This window comes from Scyliorhinus canicula, chromosome 6, assembly GCF_902713615.1.
Source record: "Scyliorhinus canicula chromosome 6, sScyCan1.1, whole genome shotgun sequence".
Classification (NCBI taxonomy): Eukaryota; Metazoa; Chordata; class Chondrichthyes; order Carcharhiniformes; family Scyliorhinidae; genus Scyliorhinus; species Scyliorhinus canicula.
In genome coordinates this window covers 140200431-140222513 of record NC_052151.1, presented here as the reverse complement: position 1 = coordinate 140222513, position 22083 = coordinate 140200431, and the positions used below count along the sequence as shown (strand labels likewise).

The following is a 22083-nucleotide window of genomic DNA, read 5'->3' as shown; positions in this document are numbered from 1 at the left end:
AAAGTTACTGATAATCTGAACGTGGTGGCCCTCTTTCATAGAGATTATGGAAACCAGTTGCATTTGTGCAGTACATTTACAAGGCTGGATTATGCCACTCAGGATTATACCACATCGCTTTACAGCTAGAAAACTGTTCCCTCTTGCACTTAGATATCCTATTTCTTTTCCGTAGATTCTTGTACAGAACTTTTAATTTTCTGCTTAGAAGTAAAAATTAAAACAGTGGAGAGATTTCAGACCAATGGCTGTGTGGACATACTCCCTGAATGATTCTGCTCAGAGTAATTAACTCACTTGCATTTCTAAAACTTAATTTTGTGGAACCGAAAAAATAATGCAAATAGAACCTACGTCTTGCCAAGAGTCACCAAAATGTGTTTGAAGATCCTTTGAAATGAGGGGCATTTGATCCTTGTAAATGCTACATGGAGCATAAAAAATGGAGAAGAATTCTGGGGTGTGATTCAGCTGACTTAAAACTAAGTTGGGCATGTTTAGTAGGGTGTTTCTTGATGGCTGCAGCGCTGAGACACACCCTGCTAGCCAACGGCATTTGCCTGTTTTTGGCCTCGGGGAGTTTCTTTCTGCCAGGCCGCACTTTAGAGGGATTTCCTGCTGGCAAGCAGATCTCACCAGAAGGAAGGGCTGCTCGCAGATCAAGGCAAACTTTGATCGGGAGCCCCGATCTTTTCCCACCCCCATCCCCCTCAACTTTCAGCCCCCACCTTATCAACTCCACCTCATCCCCCCAACTTTGGCAAGGCCACCTTCCCCCAGCCCCAGTCCCTGGCATTGCCAGGGTGCCGAAGTGACAGGGCCAAGTTGCCCAGATGCCAGGGGGAGTGTCAGGGTACCACTCTGCCCTGTCCTCGGTTGCCTAGAGACCACCAATGGCCTGAAAGACCCCCAAGGTGCCATCACACCTGGTCCACATTGTGTGGACCAGTACTAAATGGCGCCCTGGCGCAGACTAGCAGGCATGGTCGTTGATTCCTGGACGCTGTGCGAATCAGGTGTCTAGGCACTTAAATGACCATTTAAATCTGCAGATCTTGATCACGCCCAGAGAGGGCGAGATCCAGATTGCACTGGGCTGAGCGAGTCGGGTGACTCGTGATCAGTCCAATGCTTGGCACGGCTCCCAATTTGGGGTTCTTGCGTGATTCACCCATTGTGCCCAGATCTGCGCCAGGCACTATGGGATCGCTGAATCGTGCCCCTGGTTTGAATTTTTTATTTAATGCATACATTCTTTTTCTCTACAGTTTTTCCCTTATGGAGATGCATCCAAGTTCGCCCAACATGCCTTTAGAACCTTTGATAAAAACGGTGATGGGACGATCGACTTCAGAGAGTTTATTTGTGCTCTCTCTATTACTTCAAGAGGCAGCTTTGAACAGAAGTTAAATTGGGCCTTCAATATGTACGATTTAGATGGTGATGGTAAAATTACAAGAGTGGAAATGTTGGAGATCATAGAGGTAAGGAAATAGTTGCTAAGTTCTGCTCTTTAATAGCCATTAACCTTTACAGTCACAGGCCAAGCTGAGGTCACCTTTTCCTGCAATTTAAATAGAAAGCTACCTATGTTAAACACAAGGAACAGAAAAATTATAACTTTTCAATATTTTCGTGTTCAGAAAAAATATTTTTGAAAAAAAGGAAAACGGCACCCGTGATCCGTTTATAGTATGGATTGCTTCATCAATCTACAGTGGAAGAAGAAATAAACACTTTCAACCGCATGGCAAGAATAATGGCAGCATTGATATCACAATATATTTCTATGTCTTTATGAAGTCTGAGCTACTGTTATTGTGGTAAAGTTTTGGCTCGGGAGCCTTGCCCCCTCTTGTATACCCTGCAAATTCAGTGAGGTATTGTGGATGATTTTCTAGCTATTTGATCAGAAAAGAATGTACAGTGTGCCTTCAGTTCATACAGAGCTCCTGACAGAATAGGATTCCCGCCGACAACCTACACGTCAAGAGCCTCAAATCAAAAAACAGTCCTGTTATAGAATTAGGAGCATGGGTCAAAAAAGCTACCCGTTGTGACCTATTTAAGGACAATTAACTGGCTAATGTGAGCCATTTGATTCCAATGCAAATTAATCCTGGATTTTATTCATTTTCTGTAACTTTGGTCTCCCCTGTCACAACGTATCCATATAAATATCTGGCTTGCCCAGCCTTTAAGAATTGATTCTTTAAAGATGCGTTGGACGTTTTCAATCCCGAGTGGAAAATGAGATAATAGTTTGTTTCAAGATGCGTTGTATCCTTTTCTTGTACTTTTCACAAAATATTCACAGATGAAGAAGTCTATTCATCACCATAATAGTTTATTCGCCTAAAATAGCTGTCAAGTCTTCCAATTAGTAGGCAACAGCTTTCAATTAGTTCTTAAATGATTCAAGTCCATTTTTAAATTCCACTTCATATGGCGATTATTCTTTGGATGAAGAGAAACTACCTGGTCGCAGTTTTAAATTTGCCTGTAGCACCTTTTGCTGTTCTCTGAAAATTATTTGAAGTAATTTTTCAAATGTACCTTTACCATTACCTTGTAAAGCACTAGATCACCTCTCAGACTCCTTGGGTAGAATTTGGACAGAGCCCAAAATTGGGTGAGATGGGGGCATGAAAGGAAACTAATTGATTGAGATCAATTGCTATGATTAGTCAACAACTCTACTATTATTGTATCCTGTGACTCCCAGGATTGTGAACATGATAGACCATAGCCTTTTTTTTCCTTTAGCAAAGTCTGTGTTTCTATGCCAGATCATTACTTGCCCATTGACCTTGCATTATACCTCCACACTAGGTTTACTTTTAACTGACACTCTGGGGTGATTTTCAAGCAGTAGCTTAAATGGACATGAAGTTAGTGGATTTGCATTGGTGCTGGGGTAAAGCCTCAGGCATTTGGTGAATGAATAAAATTGGCCTTTATACATCACGAGAAAGGTTCAATTGAGAAAACACAAGTATATTATTCCCCTCATAGAAAATAAAACCTTCATTATTAGCATCGTTAAGAGCATCGAGCAATTAGATTCCTCTTTGTTTTTCCCTAATTATACACAGGCTATTGGAGACAAATAGCATATGATTTAGGCCAATGGTATTCTACATTCACCTGCTGGGAGATGCAAGAGAGTGACTCATCCTCTATCTTCTCTCCCTCCCAGTGGGAAAGTGACTGGTTTCCACTTAGCCTTTTCTCTTTCAGAAAGGGAACCGTACGTGTGAAGGGAAAGCAGGTGTGAACTTAAATCCCACCAGTATATGTCACAGGAAATAAATGCTCCACTATGCAAGCTCTATATAGAATTATAGTGTGAAACTATAATGCAATGCAATTCTATCTCAATATCCTGTTGAAATTCTTAAATAAGTCAACTTTTGTTGTCAGAAATCAAGTGTTAAACATTAATAACTCTCTCTCCAGCATGTTATTCTATTCTTAAATTCACGTAATACCTAGTAAGAGTTGAAATCTGATTCATTGCATATAATAACATCAAACCTATTGCACCGAAATAGGCTGTTCAATTCAGCAGGACAGTGATGGGGTGGTTATGCTGCACATGAACCTCCTCCCATCCTTTATCATCTGACCCTATCAGCAGAACATTTTGTTTTGTTCTCCCTCGTACTTATCCAGCTTCTCTTAAGAGCCTCTATGCTATTTGCTTTGATGGCACAGCAGCACAGTGATTAGCACTGTTGCTTCACAGCTCTAGGGTCCCAGGTTCAATTCCCGGCTTGGGTAACTGTCTGTGCGGAGACTGCACATTCTCCCCATGTCTGCGTGGGTTTCCTCCGGGTGCTCTGGTTTCCAGATGTGCAGATTAGGTGGATTGGCCATGCTAAATTACCCCTCGAGTCCAAAAAGGCTAGGGGGGGTTACTGGGTTACAGGGATCAGGTGGAGGTGTGGGATTAAATAGGGTGCTCTTTCCAAGGGCCAGTGAAGATGGGCCGAATAGCCTCCTTCTGCACTGTAGATTCTATGATTCTTGTGGTGCTATGTTCTATTCACTTCAAACAATGTTTCCATGTAGTTGGAACGCGGAGTTCAAAACAGTGCAAAGTATGTGATTTTCTTTGATTTTCGCTTTAAATTATATCAATTATTGTTTTTCTTGTGTCCCATGAAGGCTATTTATAAAATGGTGGGAACTGTCATAATGATGAAAATGAATGAAGATGGTTTGACGCCAGAACAGCGAGTTGACAAGATTTTCAGTAAGATGGATAAGAACAATGATGACCAGATTACATTGGATGAGTTCAAAGAAGCAGCAAAGAGTGATCCTTCGATTGTGTTACTCCTGCAATGTGACATTCAGAAATGAGCCGTCAATAATGCATATAATGGACTGCACAAAATTCAAATGTTTCATTCAGTTTGCAGCTACATCCACACACACACAAAAACAAAGTGCTTGGACTACCCTTAAATGGACTTGCTTCTTGTGTTGAAACACTTGTGTGCATGAGAATGTCATATGCAAAAAAAAAAAGTTTAAATTAATATAAAAACTGCCAAAAGTGAAGTGTGCGCAATTTCATTACCATCTTAAATTCATTCCTTGGAGGCCTGTGCATCAGTATCGTGTTGCATTAAAATAAGCTATTATTGTTCATGTTCCACTGGAGCTTGCAATGTGTTTCACTTACTGGGAATGAAACTGAAATCCCATGTCAAAGTAGCTGTTTATAATAAATCATTTCTTTTTCCTCTAACCATGGTAGCACATCTCAGACATGAATTTTTGAAAATATTGGCGACAGATTATCTGATCAGAAAACAGTCTGCTTTACACAGATCTCGCTTACTTAACATTAATGAATGGTATTTGTGTCCAGTTAAGTTATTCCCCTCAATTCTTTGAACCCCTGAAAAATCATAAGTTACAGGACTACATACCTCAGAAAACTGCAGCAATATTTAGCAGGGAACGGATTCAGCATTTATAATTAGCAACTTACTCAAACATGGCGTTCAAGAAATTTTTCAACAGGCAAGAAGATTTCGTAGGAACAGCAAACATTTGAGAATACCATTGGTAAGTGTTTCTGATGTTAGCTTAGATTTTTCCCGCAATACCTAAAGTAGCAACTCCACATTACAAATTGTCACCAACTACAAGGAAATAAGAGCAAATTTTTAAACTGTTTTTACCGCTTTTCCACATGCACCTTATCGGCAGTTGAGATTTACAGTAATAGAAATCCTATAAGCATTTTGATCGATGTCATTACAAAGAGAAGGAAAATGTCCAACTGTATTAGTAAATTTTAAGACACAAAACACACTATCGTTTTTAAAAAGGGAGAAACAAGCAAAATAAAGGCCTTGTTTTGTTTACTACTTATATGTGCGAGTTAAGCAATTTTGCTTGTGATCTAATGTCAATTCTAGGACTACTGTACCATCATTTGTGACTGACTTGGAAACAATTGGATTCATTATTAACAATACAGTTTCCCAACATTCTCCCTTGCATTGCTAAACTAATTTACTGGGGAAGTATACTCTACACAAGGGTCCCATAATTACATATTATAAAATAGAAAGATCCAGCACTTATTATCTCAGACACCCCAGTGCCTATTGTTTTAGGCTTTTTAATAATTACCATAACCAATTGTGATATCCTGCACAATACATGAAGTGTTCAAATGAGAGTTTCCATTCACACTGTTATTGAGGTAAAAAAACAAAGTTATTATTTATATTTAAAATGTCCCTCTCTGTAACATCACCAACTCTGCTTCTACCTCAGTTCATCTGCTGCAGAAACTCTCATCCATGCCTTTGTTACCTCTAGGCTTGATCATTCCACCTGACTGACCTCCCACATTCTACCCTCCATAAATTCTGTAAGCAGCAGGTCAGTAGTGTGTCCTTACTCATACCATGTCTTGTTCATCCAACATGCCTGTGCTTGATGGCTTACATTGGCCCCAGTTAAGCAACGTCTCAAATTTAAAAATTCTAATCCTTATTTTCATTTCAATCCATGGCCTCACCCCTCCCTATCTCTGTAATTTCCTCCGGTCCCACGACTCTCTGAGATATTTGCACTCCTCCAATGCTAGCCTCTTGTTCATCCCTCAATTTAATTGCCCCATCAGTGGCAGCAGTGCCTTCCGCTGCTGAGGCCTGAAGCTCTGTTAGCCCTTCCTCTAGCTTTCTTGCTTCCTACTGCTCCATCCTCCTTTACAACCTATCTCTTTTTCCACACTTCGGCCACCTTTCCTAAAATCCCATTGCATGGCTCGCTGGAACATCCCCTCAAGTACTGTGGGATATTTTACTACATTGAAGAAACTTTATATCTGCAAGTGGTTGTTGAGTCACTCGGGGACTGAAATTCTGCTTCTATGCACCATTGCCGTAAATATATACTGGGGGAAGGGACCTTGTGCTACAAGGTACCCTGTATGTATTATCTGAAGATTTTGACAGCAGTCCTTCAGGAGCAGGGGATTTGTACTGATATGTGACATAAGACCAAATAATGTGCTGGATAAATTCTAAATGGAGGCGTACTTTCCAGACTCTTTCACTGGTTTGAACTGGGAATTCACAGTCCTGGGGTTAGACCCTTGAAAAATGAGGAGTTCATGTGAAAATGCACAACTTATGGCTGCATGGAGTCTTTGGACGATGCACAGGATACACAGTACTGCTGGGTCATGCTTCCTTGTAAAACTCTTGATAGATGATGTCTCCATCGCTTGTTCAAATTATTTACAGTGCAGAAGGAGGCCATTTGGCCCATCGAGTCTGCACCGGCCCTTGGAAAGAGCACCTTCCGTCCTATCCCCGTAACCCTGTAACCCCACCCAACCTTTTTGGACACTAAGGGCAATTTAGCATGGCCAATCCACCTGACCTACACATCTTTGGACTGTGGGAGGAAACCGGAGAAAACCCACGCAGAGAGAACGTGCAAACTCCCCACAGACAGTGATCCAAGCCGGGAATTGAACCTGGGACCCTGGAGCTGAAAAGCAACTGTGCTAATCACTGTGCTACCGCACTTAAAACCTGCTGGCAAAAATCAGTACACTGCTGTTCTCTGGGAATGGTATGAAATTGGGAAACTCACATTATGAAACGACACACCCAGTTAGACATCTGTTAATAGGGAATCAAGTGCTGTACCACTATGTCCACAGAACCTTATTTGTAACTGAACTTTTCTTCATTTCATTTCTGCCTGACCTTTATTCTTCCCTTGGTAATGACGACGCTTGAAAAATATTGAACTTCATTTTGAAATGTGACAAACACCAAAATAAATATTTGTCCCACTATGAAGGCAGTCCCTTTAAAGCGCACATCCCTTTAATTTGGAGCTGTTGGTTGCATTGTCCAGTGGCTCCATTGGTTTGGCTCCCGGCAAGCGGTTAAGCTAACTTGGCAGCTATGAATAATTATTTAAGTAAACTGGTGGAAAATTCAGAGCAGTCAGTATAATGCTGATTTAGCATGTATTGACCCAGCAATGTATCATAAAAGGCTAAACTGTGCAAGAATTTCAGCCCAATGAGGATGAGTTCGAGACAACTGTTTCCAGATTGCCTAATAACAATTCTGATTCAAGTTAAGTAAAGGTTTAAGGCAAAAACATGATTTCATTTTGAACTATGGTGACAACTTTAGAATATACTTCCCTTTAATAGACTGTTTATTGATAGGCAATTTAGAGCTTTGAATATGACCATGTAAAGCTAAATACTCAAAACTTATAGCTTTAAAATTAGCAAGTCACCTTTAATCCAATGGGAACGCACAACAGAAATGTGCGATTATGGGCTCAGCAGGTAAGACTGCCAGGTGACAGTGCAAAATTGGAAAAATATCACAATTGGAAAAAATCACTTTAAGGATTCAAAACCTTTTTTTACTTAACCACAGGACAATGATTTATCCAAGGATAATAAATAAAACTTACCAAACCTTACTTACCCTTTTATGTACGCAATGTAAACAAATGTTGGTAAAAGTGTTCGGTGCAGTACCTATATGTTTGTTATGGCTTTTATAAATGTCATGAATCAATACATAAATCATTAATATATCTTCTAAATGAAATTGTGCAGAAAACAAAACCCAGAACGGTTAAATTGAAATTGTGCTACTACGTGAAACAAATAAAACAGTGGCATGGACATACTTTACCATGAAAACCAGATTTGTCATTTCTTCTTGTTAATTTATTCAGATTTAAACCATCTGAATATCCAATCCTTTAAATACAAATCTTGCATCATGTGCAGTCATAGTGCGCGATTCAGCGGCCTTCTCACGCCTGACTTGGCGAGTCCGTTGAATCACGAGAGATCGCTCGCAAGATTTACGATACCCGAAACGTCCTGCAAGATTTAACATAATTTCATGAGACGTCGCGATCTGGATCCCACCCTCAGTGAGCGTGACCCAAAACTGCATAAATGAGCCGTTTAAATATTTGCCTGCCGGATTCTTACAGCAGCCGGGACTCGGCGGCCGCTGGGAGACCTCGCCAATTTGCTGTTTAGTACTGGCCCACGCAAACATGGACAGGCATAAGAGCATCTGGGGAGGGTCTCCCCAGCCATTGGAGGCCCCGGATGGTCAGGGACAGAGCAAGGTGGCACCCTGGCTCTCCTGGTACCTGGGCACTGCTAGGTTGGCACTGCCTGTGATTGGCCCGGGTGCCTTACCAGGTAGAAGGAAGGTTGAGGGGGGTTCCCGACGGCCTCCCTAAGGCTGGAGAGATGGTGAGGGGTCAAAACATGGGGGGGGGGGGAAATGGAGATCGGGGCATCCTTCCAAAATGGTGCCCTGATTGGCGAGAAGCCTTTCATCATCTTCATTATTGTCACAAGTAGGTTTACATTAACTCGGCAATGAAGTTACAGTGAAAATCCCCTAGTCGCCACACTCCGGCGCCTGTTCGGGTACACTGAGGGAGAATTCAGAATGTCCCAAACTATCTACCAGCACGTCTTTCGGGACTTATGGGAGGAACCTGAGCACCCGGACAAAACCCATGTAGACACGGAGAACATACAGACTCCACACAGACAGTGACCCAAGCAGGAATCAAACCTGGAACCCGGGCGTTGTGAAGCAAGTGTTAACCACTGTTCTACCATGCCTGCCCCAAGTTCAGCCTCAACGGAGAGAATGTACCCGAGGCCAAAAATAACAGCAAAGTACCGTTGAATAGCGAAATGCCTATCCCTGCTGCAGCCACCAAGAATCACCCCACTAAACGCGCCCAAATCAGGACATGGACATTTTTGGGTTGAATCATGCCCATAGTATCATACCCCGTTAAGGTATTACACCTGCCAGATGTCACATGGTTATGCATCTGTTGGGCAAAACTTTAAGATTGGTTCAAATAACCAGTATGTTAAATTACTAATTGTAATTGGTATCCATGCATGAATTAGGAGTAGCTCTATTCACCATATAGATAGCAAAAATGAGGAGTAAGCAGGAAAACAGAACAATTGGTCACTTTTTCTCAAAGCATCAATCATGAACTAGCAAATACCATAAAGCTGATCAATCAAAATATCTAATATTTAATCTAATTTCTTTTGACTACATTGAGCTGGGTAACTTGACAGTTGCGTAGCAGTGGAGCGCGATATCTGCCTATTGACTGACATGGTACATACTTATTTTCTTGGGTTAGTAGGGTGAGATTATGTACACCAAAGGATGCCATCACCACATCCCTACTGTTCCCCATTCCATTCCCCTCCGCCCTTTGTAGAATAGGAAAACCATAGGTTTAAGAGTATGTATTTCCAGCCATTATGGATGGCGAGGAGGCAACATGTCTAGGGATTTTGCGACTTGCCTTCTATATCCTTCAGGTCTACTGCCACCTTTCCTTTGATAGTCGTTGTGGAAGGCAGAGGTAACAATGGTGGAGTGGAATTTGGGCAAAGAGCTGTGGGCAGCCACACCAACCTTTCTCGTGCCAACAGAGGGTGAAAATTACAGGTTTCATCACTCAATTTTGCCTCCTTCTTCCACGACTCTCTCACTGTGAAGTAAAATCCATTCCATTGTTTCCTCAGCCAGTTGACCACACACAAGTGCAAACTTACATTTCTAGTAAACATTGAAATTGTAATGTGTAAAATAATTCATTACCTAGAAATGCCAAAGTGCCCTAAGGTTTGAGGCACTTTGAGGGAAATCTTCTGACTTAGTCTGATGGCAGGAAATGTTGTCCATCTCTGGCACATTTCAAAAATTGCTGGTGTGCTGCTTTTATGGTGCTTAGCCAACAAAGCGTACTTGTACAATTACCCCCTTTGACTTCCCAGTAGGAATATGTCAATTTCTTACAGATAACATTTGTGACCTTTCATTCGTCTTTTATTTTTGAATGTTTCAATATCCCCACTGGACACGAGATTCAGCCGATACAGCTACAAACAATTCTTTTCCTGTTGAAGTGATTTAATTGAATCAGCTACAGTCATGTCAGCATTGAGTGGAATGTCAGCAAAATAAATGTGATATAGATATCAAATAATTTGCCTTACAATTCGTTCCACACATCCTGCTTCTGAAAGACACAAAATAAAATGTCCTGAACAATATGATTACAAGTTGTGATAACTTTTAGAGCAAGACAATAATCTAGATATTATTGATAATCACTAAATCAGCAGATTGTTACATTAAATTAGTTCTGCACTGAAGAATAACTAAGACAAAAGAAAACGTGCTTGTTTCTTACTGCAATACTGTCTGCTATCTCCCCCCCCCCCCCCCACCACCACCACCCTGGTCCTTGCCAGAACCCTTGAACATCCACCTACCCTAAAAAAAACATTAAAAGTCTGTTGTAATAAATGTCAATGTTCATTTAATCATCTGAGTCTTCTGATTAATCATGGGAAGCAAAAGGATAGTGTAGCCTGTCCTCTTTCAGAGTCTTGCATACAAAGGATTCTAATAAGGCAACTGTCAGGCAAAAAACTGAAAAATAATAATTCAAAATTACATAAGAATCAAACAAAAGTCCAAACTATTTTTTGTTAATTTGAAGCAATTTCGGGATTCAAATGATTTCACTGATCTAGTGCAGAACGTAGGATTTGCCATTTATTTGAAGTGGGGTGCTTGTCACCTGGTTTCACTCTGCCTCTCATCAACAGAACAAAATGAAATTTGGAGCAAGCAATGAAATTGATGCGACCACCTTCGTGGTCATTCTTAATACCTAAATCAAAAAATCTAGTCATTGATTGCTGTTTATGGGACCTAGCTATGTGCTACGTTATAACAGTGGCTAGAGTTCAAAAGTACTTCATTGGCTGTAAAGTGCTTTGGGGTGTCATGAAAGGCAACAAGAAATGTAGTGGGCTGGATTCTCCGAGTGGAGAATGGATGTTTACACGGAAATCGTGACTGGCGCCGCTGAAGAGATTCTCTGATCCGCAGAGTATCGCTTGGGAACGCGTGCGCGAGCCATTGACAGAGGCTCCCGCCGCCCCCGCCCCCCCCCCCCCCCCCCCCCCCCCCCCGCGCGCAACTGGCCGATTTCACGACAGCGTGGTTCTAATCACGTAGCGGCCATCGGGAACCTCAGGTGGCGGCTGCGGGTTCGGTCCTCAGCCACCCTGGTCGGGATGGGGGGGGATCATTCACCGGGGTGGTGGGCATCATTGTAGCCACCTGGGATGGCCACTTCCCGATTCCAAAATGGATGCCCGCAAAGAATGCAGAGAAAATTGGCCAGCCACAGGAAAAACAAGCAGGTGCAAGGTTTCCTGTGTATTAAAATTTGCAGAACCCAGACAGAACCAAAACCAATAGCCATCTACATACTAATGAGCAATCCCCAGAAACAATCAGAAACATTGAATCAATCGGGACCAAACCAGACTCCCCGGCGCCAGCGGGCGCTAGGACAAAGGCAGGCCAACGGACACATAGGGCCCGCCCAACGATCAGGGAACAGCTCCAGTATTGGAGAAATCGAAAGAAACGATTGGGACATGGTCCAATTAATTGGGACCAAGTCCAGGGTCCACCCAAAAGGGCGCAAAACCCCTGGGGACTATAAAGTAGAATTCCCAAGTTCAGTTCGCTCTCTTGGCAGCTCTCAAAGAACTCTTGGCCTTGGCTCTCAGAAAGGAGAGGCCTGCCTAGCAGCTGCACCAACCAAGTAAGTCTCCAGTCAACGCACGCTACGAGATAGACACTCCTAGCTACTATCCCATACCAGCTTGAAGCCAGCAGATTCAGAACCGGACAACGGCCATTGTTCCTCTGACCTGGTGGGCCATTTGAAAGCTAAGTAGAGGCCTTTAGTAGTAGTGATAGTTTAGTAAGTAGAGTTTTATGCACGAGTAGTGATTGACTGTGTGTATAATAAATGTGTTTTGGTTTGAAACTTACTAACTGGTGTATTGAGTTATTGATCAGCACTTGGCTTTGAACCTCGTGGTGGTTTCAGAAAGATACCTGGCGACTCCAGAGCAAAGGTTATTAAAACAGAGCAATTAAGTAAAAGCATAACGAGTAACATTTATTGGCAACCTCTGACGGGACTCGACTTAGAAGTGCCCCCCCACCCCGCCCCACTCCGAGAACCCAAAAATTTGAATTAGAATCCAATTGGGAACAGAAATAACCTTCTGATCAATCCTCCAGAATTCGGAAGTGTGTTAATGCATGTGTACTAACAGGGATATAAGGAAGTGTGTTAATGCATGCATACTAACAGGGATATAAGATAAACCTGATAGATTTTGTTGTGAAAAACTGTCGGGAGTTTGTATTCTGGAAATTAGCGAAAACCGTACCCGTGTTTGCAGCACCGTCTTATTACCCCTTGTTCCAAATTTAAAGAGAACCCTCAGACATAGAAAATGACAATGAAGGCAATAGAACGCCTTATGAGCCTGCAGGAATTTGTGGTCGCAGTGACCAGTAGAGTAGGACAGTGTCCCGTTTCGGAAGAAGAGATCAGAAAGTACCTCAAAGGGAAGGGATGGCCCCTTTGGAGCGAATTTTGTGCAAATGAGGAAACAGGTCCCGGGAGTATAGGACATACTTGGTGGGTGAACCTGACAGAGATCCACAAGAAGAGCTTAGGGAAAGTTCGTAAGCCATTGGCAATCGTGTCCTGTCTGGCACAATTGCGAGGCACAGAGGAAGTCGTTCGGACGCTCCGCAAAGAGATAGATGAGGGGAATAGGATGAGTAAAGTCGATGTAAGCGACATAGAGAAGGAGAACATAGAGTTAAAAGGTAAGTTGGCAGCAAAAGGCAGAGAGGTGGATGATGCCAAGAGGGCACACCAGTCTTGTCTGGCGCACTTAAGCAGCTTCCAGACCCAATATGACAAGGCCTACCAGGACACACAACGTGCGGTCCTGGTAAGACAAGAAATGGAACAACAGGTAGAGGCATTGCAGAAGCAGTGCAGCGATTTAAAGGCAGCTGTACGAGCACTCCATGCTTCCACAACGGAACACAGGCAGAGCTCGGTAGATCATGCAAAGTGCCGGAAGCAGATTGCAGAACTGCAATCTCTGCTTTCAGTCCACAATGGATTCCAAAGCACATTTGGATCCCAATTAAATGAGGAAAACGGCCCCGATTGGCAAGAGTTAAATGAAACAGCTCATAGGTATGTACACGGAACATGTGCGCAAGAAAAGCCCCAGAAGAGAAGAGCACCCCAAACCCCCACAGAGCAGATAGATCACACCCCCATGAATCCAGTAACCACACACCGCAGGGCCGCACCAGAAGGAGACACCGAGTTCCTTTATACGACCCCCTTAACCGTAACCCAATTACGGGACGCGTGTGAGAAAATCACCCCGTTCCTCCCCACTTCAGACCCCCACCAATTCTTTGCAAAGGTTAAGCAACAGGCAACTATGTACGGCCTGGACAAGCGAGAGCAAGTGAAGCTCACAGTTTTGAGCCTAGATCCTTCCATTGTAGCAGCCCTTCCCGACCCACAGAATGTAGGAGGAGGCACCCTAGCAGAGATGCACACAGCGATCCTTGATGTGATCGGCTACAATAGAGGAGACCCAGTAGAAGGCCTGAATAGATGCAGGCAGAAGAAAACAGAACACCCCACAGCGTTTTCTGGACGCTTGTGGGTCCATTTCACGGCAGTTTTCGGAGACTTAACCCGTGCCTATTTGTCCTCAGGTAACACGGCCAAATGGACTTGAATCCTAATCTCTCACACCACAGAGGCAGGACAGAGAGCTTGTGCGAATTATGACCCCTCAGATGAGGCCCACAACGAAAAATGGGTTTTAAAAAGGTTGTCCCGCACTTGGGAGCATTCCGTACACAATAAAACAGCATTTCGGAAACCCGATGAAGAGCAGGCAGATGCAGATATATATGCAGTAAAAACGCACCAAAACCCCGCATGGGTAAATGAAGGTAGAAACAGCCCACCCCAGAAATCTCAAGAATGTTACAACTGTGGTCAATTAGGACACTTTGCACGAGAGTGCAATGTCCCACAGAAACCACAGAGAGCCCAACAGACAGGCACCCTAAATAGGAATAGGGCAAAGCCTATTCATAGTGTTAGCGCCCGTTCAGACCAGGGAGACATGAACGGCACAGACTGACGGCGTTCGGGCTCCACAACTTGGGTCTGCGACACCCTTTGGGATAGGTCCGGCCGACCGGTCGTTGCAGAAAAAGTCCGGGGTCAGCCCGTTCAATTTCTTTGGGACACAGGAGGGTCCCGCACCACACTTAATTCCTCCACCATGTTTCAGAAAAACACGTGGCCCACTACAGACACCATCACCCTCAGCGGCTTCCCAGGCCACTCACAGCAGGGACACATCACAGCCCCTGTATCCATTCAGATTGGCAATATTACAACCAAACACCCCATAGTTTTAGTCGATCTGCGCCACACAGCAGAACACATTTTGGGAATTGATTTCATGAGCTCCCACAACCTTTCATTCGATCCAGTAAACAAATGTGTCTGGAAGATGGCAAAAACAGCAAGAGCTCCCGCCACGCTCACAGTAGGAGATTATGCTAATAGGATCAGCGCAGTGGGCGAATACTGGTTTAACCAGAGTACAATTAGCAGACAAGCAGGTTAGGGCAGTTCTGCAGCAAAACAGAGCAGCATTTGCACATCATAAGCACGACTGTGGCAGAATGGCTGGCTCGGTTCAGATTACAGGTCCTGACCCCAGACGCCAGAAGCAATACGGATTTTCCCAAGAGGCAGAGGGAGAAATCTCAAAAGTAATAGACAGCTTATTAGAACAGGGCATATTAAAATCGGTAGCCTCCACTAATAATGCCCTGATTTGGCCAGTAAGAAAACCCGATGGATCATGGCGACTGACCATCGATTACCGGGAACTTAACAAAGTCACCCCAGCAGCAGCCCCCACTATAGCCACAACGGCCTCACGGTAGCATGGTGGTTAGCATCAATGCTTCACAGCTCCAGGGTCCCAGGTTCGATTCCCGGCTGGGTCACTGTCTGTGTGGAGTCTGCACATCCTCCCCGTGTGTGCGTGGGTTTCCTCCGGGTGCTCCGGTTTCCTCCCACAGTCCAAAGATGTGCGGGTTAGGTGGATTAGCCATGCTAAAATTGCCCGTAGTGTAAGGTTAATGGGGGGATTGTTGGGTTACGTGGGTTTAAGTGGGGTGATCATTGCTCGGCACAACATCGAGGGCCGAAGGGCCTGTTCTGTGCTGTACTGTTCTATGTTCTATGTTCTAAGTCCCAAGACCATGCTCAAACTGGGACTCCATTCACGATATTTTACGGTTTTGGACATCAGCAACGGATTCTGGTCCATTCCATTGGCTAAAGCGTGCCAGTATAAATTTGCCTTCACTTTCAAAGGTCAGCAATATACGTGGACATGTCTCCCACAAGGATTCCACAACTCCCCCTCTATTTTCCACCGACAGCTGGCAAATGTTTTATCTAAATTTTCTCGTCCCGAATGTCAGGTCCAGTATGTAGATGATCTGTTACTGCAGACAGACACAAAGGCAGAGCACATCTCGCTTCCAGCAGAACTCCTAGGGCTCTTTCAGCAGATTGAATGTAAAGTTAACCCCAAGGAGGCCCAAATTTTGGAAGACAAGGTGATATATTTGGGAACAATTATCACGCACGGTAAACGCGAGATCGAGCATAAAAGGATTGACTCGATCGTCAAATTGCCCCTTCCCCAAAATGTATCAGCACTCTGGTCGTTTTTAGAACTGGGTGGCTACTGCCGAAATCACATCGACGGTTTCGCCACTAAAGCAGCACCCCTCTCCGATCTTCTAAAGGAAAAAGCTCCTTGGGAATGGCTTCCACAGCATACGGATGCCGTGGATGCTTTAAAACGCGCACTCATCACAGCCCCCGCACTACAGGTTCCAGACCCACTCTCCCCCTACGCTATAGAAGTAGCAAGCACAGACCGCACCCTTTCGGCCGTACTCCTCCAGGAACGGCACGAACAGTTAAGACCTGTGGCTTATGCCTCCAGAGTTTTAGATCCTGTGGAGCAGGGATTTTCTGCCTGTGAAAGGCACCTGCTCGCAGTTTTCTGGGCAGTTCAGTATTTTTCGTACATAACAGGACTCAACCCCATCACCATCCTCACAGAACACACCCCAACACAGCTATTATTAGACGGCCGACTTAAAGATGGCACAGTCAGCCAGATCCGAGCAGCCCATTGGACCCTTCTTTTGCAGGGACGGGACATCACTGTTAAAATGACTAAAACCGACACTTTCCTTGCAGACAATTTGCAGTACCCAGGCACCCCTCATGAATGTGAGATTATCTCACCACACCACAACACAGGCCCCTTCATCACTAAAACACCTCCCAAGAAGATAGGTGGTTCACCCCAGCGACCCCAGCCCACAGACACGTGCGCACCCCTGAGAATATATGAGGATGGCTCTTCCAATGTATTATGCATAACAGGATGCGGAATTTATGTAGAGGACGCGCAGGGACGCTCCCTAGAAGAAATCTCCTTAAAGCTACCAGGACACTTAGGCTCGCAGGCAGCAGAACTGGCAGCTATTGCTTAGATAGTTGATCACCCCGATTCGTTCCCCAGCCCAGCAGACATATACTCGGACAGCCTATATGTCTGTAACAGCCTAACAGAATTCCTACCCCTGTGGGAAGCAAGAGGATTTGTTTCCGCAGATGGAAAACCCCTACCATCAGCCCCATTACTCCAACATATTTTAGAACAAGCAAAGGACAGGACATATGGAATCATAAAAGTTCACAGTCACCACCGTTCTTCCCCACCTGGAAATGTAAAAGCTGACACACTAGCTAAAGGAAGTTCCAGGCATGGTTATTTTTGGAACCCCCCCAAAAGTGCCCCAGTACACGCAGTTCAGGTCTCACAGACCAATATCCAAGATTTAACACAGGCCCAGAAACAAGATGAAAAGCTCAGGGAAATTTTAAAGGGAAACTTCCCAGCACCGTACGACAGATTTAGGAAATCTCTGACCACACATGACGGTGTGATCCTGAAAGATAGTCTCTATGTAGTTCCTGAGCAGGACAGGAATCAACTCATTTGTTTGTTCCATGACAGTCATGGACACCAGGAAATTGAGCCCACTATAGCCCACCTCAGGCAGCTCTGTTGGTGGCCGAATTTAAAAGCAGATATTACCCACTACATTGAGAATTGCTTGATCTGTGCCCAGAACAATCCGGACAGATATGCAAAAAAGGCTCAACTTAGCCACACCCACCCCATTAATGGCCCCTGGACTAACCTCCAGATTGACTTAATAGGACCCTTACCCCCTTGCAGAAATAGTTACAAATATGTGTTGGTGGTCATCGACACATTTACAAAATGGGTAGAGGCGTTCCCATCAAGGAATAATACGGCGAAGACCACAGCCAAAATTCTGACCCACCACACCTTTACGTGAGGGGGACTTCCCCACAGCATTGAATCTGACCAAGGCTCCCATTTTACGGAACCCGTAATGAAAAACGTCCTAACTATATTTGGCATTACTCAAAAATTTCACATCGCATACCACCCCCAGTCAAGTGGTATTGTCGAAAGGATGAATTGGACCCTAAAAGCCACCCTCAGAAAGATGGCTCAACAGAACAACAGCACTTGGGACTCAGTCCTCCCATTTGCTCTCATGTTTTTACGGAACACAAGTTTCCACATCCACAGGTTACACCCCCCACACTCTCATGACCGGACGCCCCATGAAAGGCACAGAATATTTATTAGGTTTAGACTTGACCAGCCCCAAAGTGACGGCCCTCACCCACGACAACGCAGTAAGACAGCTTGTAGAGAATGTTAAAACGGCTCAGCTAGCAGCCGCAGTAAAACTAGGCACCAGAAAGAAACAGAGCAAGGCTTGTTCCGACAAGACAGTGCATGCGACTGAGTTTGCAATAGGGCAGCAGGTTATGCTATCCCTTTACAACCCCAGCACATTCCTGTCACCCAAGTACTCAGGTCCGTTCTCCATTTCGGACAAAGTAAGCCCCTCCGTGTATAAAATAAAGTACCCCAACGGAAAGACTGCGTGGTTTCATATGAACCAGCTCAAGGCATAGGGCTCGCAGTCCAACCACGCACACCACGTCATGCTCGCCGCAGCAGAAGACCACGCCCCGCCCACAGGAACCACATTCCTACCCTCCCCCAGCCCGACCAGCCCATCCAAGGACTCAACCTCGACTCCGCCTCTCCGCACCCACAGACAGCAGCGACAGCGAAAACACAGATGACAGCCACCATACCTCGCTATCATCCCCCTGAACCAGGCCCCACTCCCAGCGACTCTGAACACGATTCGAGTGATCCCTTCCTGATCACATTCCTTAATGCCCCACACCCAGGACCATCGCCCTCCGATGACGTCCCCGACTCCGTTACCTCCTAACTCGACACACGTATTTGGCACTGTGACAATTCGTTCAGGCTCATCCGGAACGATGAGATGAACCCCAACTCACACCACGCAGCTTTAGCAACCCTTATCCATACCAGAGTATGGCATCCAGGAGAAGATGATGACATTGAGTCTGACTCCCACCACGCAAATCCCTTTGCGACCCTGTTCGCACCAGATAACTGAGGTGTCCAGATGATGTTTTAAAAAGGAACCGCTTAAGAGAGAAACGGTGTCCTTTCTGATGGAACCTGCACAATACTCGTTGCATGTTTGTTTGTTTGTGTTTGTCGAATGTTCTTTGTTTAAATTTAAACAGCCTTCCACAGCCCCACGCCAAATTTGTCCGCAGATACTTATGACAACTCACTGGCATGCTTATCAGCCGAAACCGCTGAGAACTTGCCAGCACCCATTTCATAACTGCTGATCCGACGGTAGAGGCATTACTGCAACCCCCCACGATGACTACATTCTTGCCCGCTACTCAGGCAGTGGAGAAACGGCACTTATCCCCGCCCTGTCTGAGGACCCCCCCTCTGGTCAGCCAAGCTCGGGTAGAGCACAGCCCACCCTACTCAGGGATTCCATCCAACTCTTACCCGCTGCAGCCCATACGCACCTCATTTTGGCTCTTTTGTTTCAAAAGTTTTGGTTTTGTTTTAAGGTGACCCTTCGGTTGCTTCCCTTCATGCTATTTACATCCTCAAACATAGGGATGTTAAATCACACAGGCTGCGAGACGGCTCGCACTGTTTCAGTATTTTCAAGAATGTCTGGTCCAGAAATTCAGTTTAAAAAAAAATGAGGGAGTCACAGATGGTGACCAATTATAAAGGGTGATTGGCACAAAAGGACAGACAGACTAACACACGAGATCTTAAGCAAGATAATAGGATGTTATGCTTGTATCCACAGAATTCCAGAAGCTCCAGGACAAGAAGAGAAGGAAAGAGAGAAGAGAAGAGATGAGGACGACCTCCATCTTTCTTTACTGGACATTATGTATTTGGTTGCGCGTGAACGCGAACCCCCTCACCCCCACCCCCCAGGCCGTCAATGATTCACTCCCCCATTGTACACAGACATTGTAACAATTAACAGTACCCAGACATGGTGTGATAAGTTTATCACATGGTATTCCCTTTCGTATGTTGTCGAAGCACTTCTAGCATTGGTGATACTCTGCAGCATCATGTAGACTACCCGCCCGAAGAAATGGTGAAGGGGAGCCTACCGCTCTCGCACCCCAGGATAAGATCCCCTATTTTCGGTTAACACCAGGCCCCCGAACACCTTGACCTAGAATAAAGAACATTCGTTTTGTTTGTCCGTCTTCATTTGTAAATAAATAAATGTGTTCATTTGTGACTAAAAGATTGTAAAACTCTGTGTTTGACTGCCAAACCAGAGGAAAATTTGAATGCTGCTATTTGTACAGTTAGGAAGTTAGTATGTTTGAATGATTTAAGTGAGAGTAGTTTATTGAGGATAGTTAGAGGTTCCAGTTTTTTGTTTTGTAATGCATGTCCTTTAATGACATAGCGCCCCTTAGAATTTTGATCATGTGTTTGTAAAATCGTTAGTTAAAGTTTTATTGCATAGTTATGGTCAGTGTAGAGGCCAAGAGGAGTGCCCGCTGGGTCAGGGAATAAAGACACCACAGCAATGTGATCCTTCACGCTTCGCGTTGAGGATCACAAGAAGGGAGCGTAGCCACCTGGGGTGGCTACTTCCCAATTCCAAAATGGATGCCCGCAAAGAATGCAGGGAAAATTGGCCAGCCACAGGAAAAACAAGCAGGTGCAAGGTTTCCTGTGTATTAAGATTTGCAGAACCCAGACAGAACCGAAACCAATAGCCATCTACATACTAATGAGCAATCCCCAGAAACAATCAGAAACATTGAATCAATCGGGACCAAATCAGACTCCCCGGCGCCAGCGGGAGCCAGGACAAAGGAAGGCCAGTATTGGAGAAATCGATAGAAACGATTGGGACATGGTCCAATTAATTGGGACCAAGTCCGGGGTCCGCCCAGAAGGGCGCAAAACCCCTGGGGACTATAAAGTTGAGCCCCAAGTTCAGTTCGCTCTCTTGGCAGCTCTCAAAGAACTCTTGAGCGTGACTCTCAGCAAGGAGAGACCTGCCTAGCAGCTGCACCAACCAAGTAAGTCTCCAGTCAACGCATGCTACGAGATAGACGCTCCTAGCTACTACCCCATACCAGCTTGAAGCCTGCAGATTCAGAACCGGACAAAGGCCATTGTTCCTCTGACCTGGTGGGCCATTTGAAAGCTAAGTATAGGCCTTTAGTAGTAGCGATAGTTTAGTAAGTAGAGTTTTATGCATGAGTTGTGATTGACTGTGTGTATAATAAATGTGTTTTGGTTTGAAACTTACTAACTGGTGTATTGAGTTATTGATCAGCACTTGGCTTTGAACCTTGTGGTGGTATCAGAAAGATACCTGGCGACTCTAGAGCAAAGGTTATTAAAACAGACCAATTAAGTGAAAGCATAACGGGCAACATCATGGACAGCTAGGGGAGCGATCGGGCATCACTGATCCACGGGCACGCACGATCCCGGGGGGTCCTACATTTTCCATGACGGACCACAGTGCGAGTCCGCCATGTCATACAGGGTGGCCGCCGCAAGTCGCCGTGCGCATGCGCGGACTCCCAACGAGAAGTGCAGGGCCCCTTATCCGCAGCGAGAAGCACGCCTTTCTTAAGGAAAGTCCAGAGTAAAACGCCAGCGTCGTGGGGACATAGTCCCATTTTGGAGAATCCAGCCCAAGATACTCGAATAAATATTCCACATTGTTTTTACTAGATTTGGTGTAGATTTGACACTCACGGAAAAGTCTCAACCACTATAGTGGCTGGTAATGAGCACATGATTCCTGCCGGCCATCTTGGACTCCTGCACTGATTGTGCACTTGAAAATGGAGGCAGCATAATTTAATTTTCTGGCCCTTAATGTCCTGTGGCATAATATTCCCAATTACTGCAGCTCCACTTCTCAAACTCTCTGCAATGGAATACACGGACTTTCTCTTATACAAAACAATACAATTGTTCATCACCCT

The 22083-nt window shown here is 44.8% G+C and overlaps 1 protein-coding gene and 1 pseudogene across 3 annotated transcripts in view; one reads left to right on the top strand and one right to left on the bottom strand.

Moving 5' to 3' along the window:
- The window catches only part of LOC119967538 (visinin-like protein 1), a 157009-nt gene extending 152250 nt beyond the window's left edge, over nt 1–4759 (top strand). For all 3 annotated transcript variants that reach the window (XM_038800223.1, XM_038800225.1, XM_038800224.1), the window contains exons 3-4: nt 1269–1484; nt 4171–4759. In XM_038800223.1, the coding sequence (XP_038656151.1) occupies nt 1269–1484; nt 4171–4368 (414 nt within the window). In that variant the 3' untranslated portion in view covers nt 4369–4759. The remainder of the gene's footprint in view (nt 1–1268; nt 1485–4170) is intronic.
- Nucleotides 4760–10865: 6106 nt separating this feature from the next.
- Nucleotides 10866–22083, bottom strand: part of LOC119967539 — a 112794-nt pseudogene continuing 101576 nt past the window's right edge.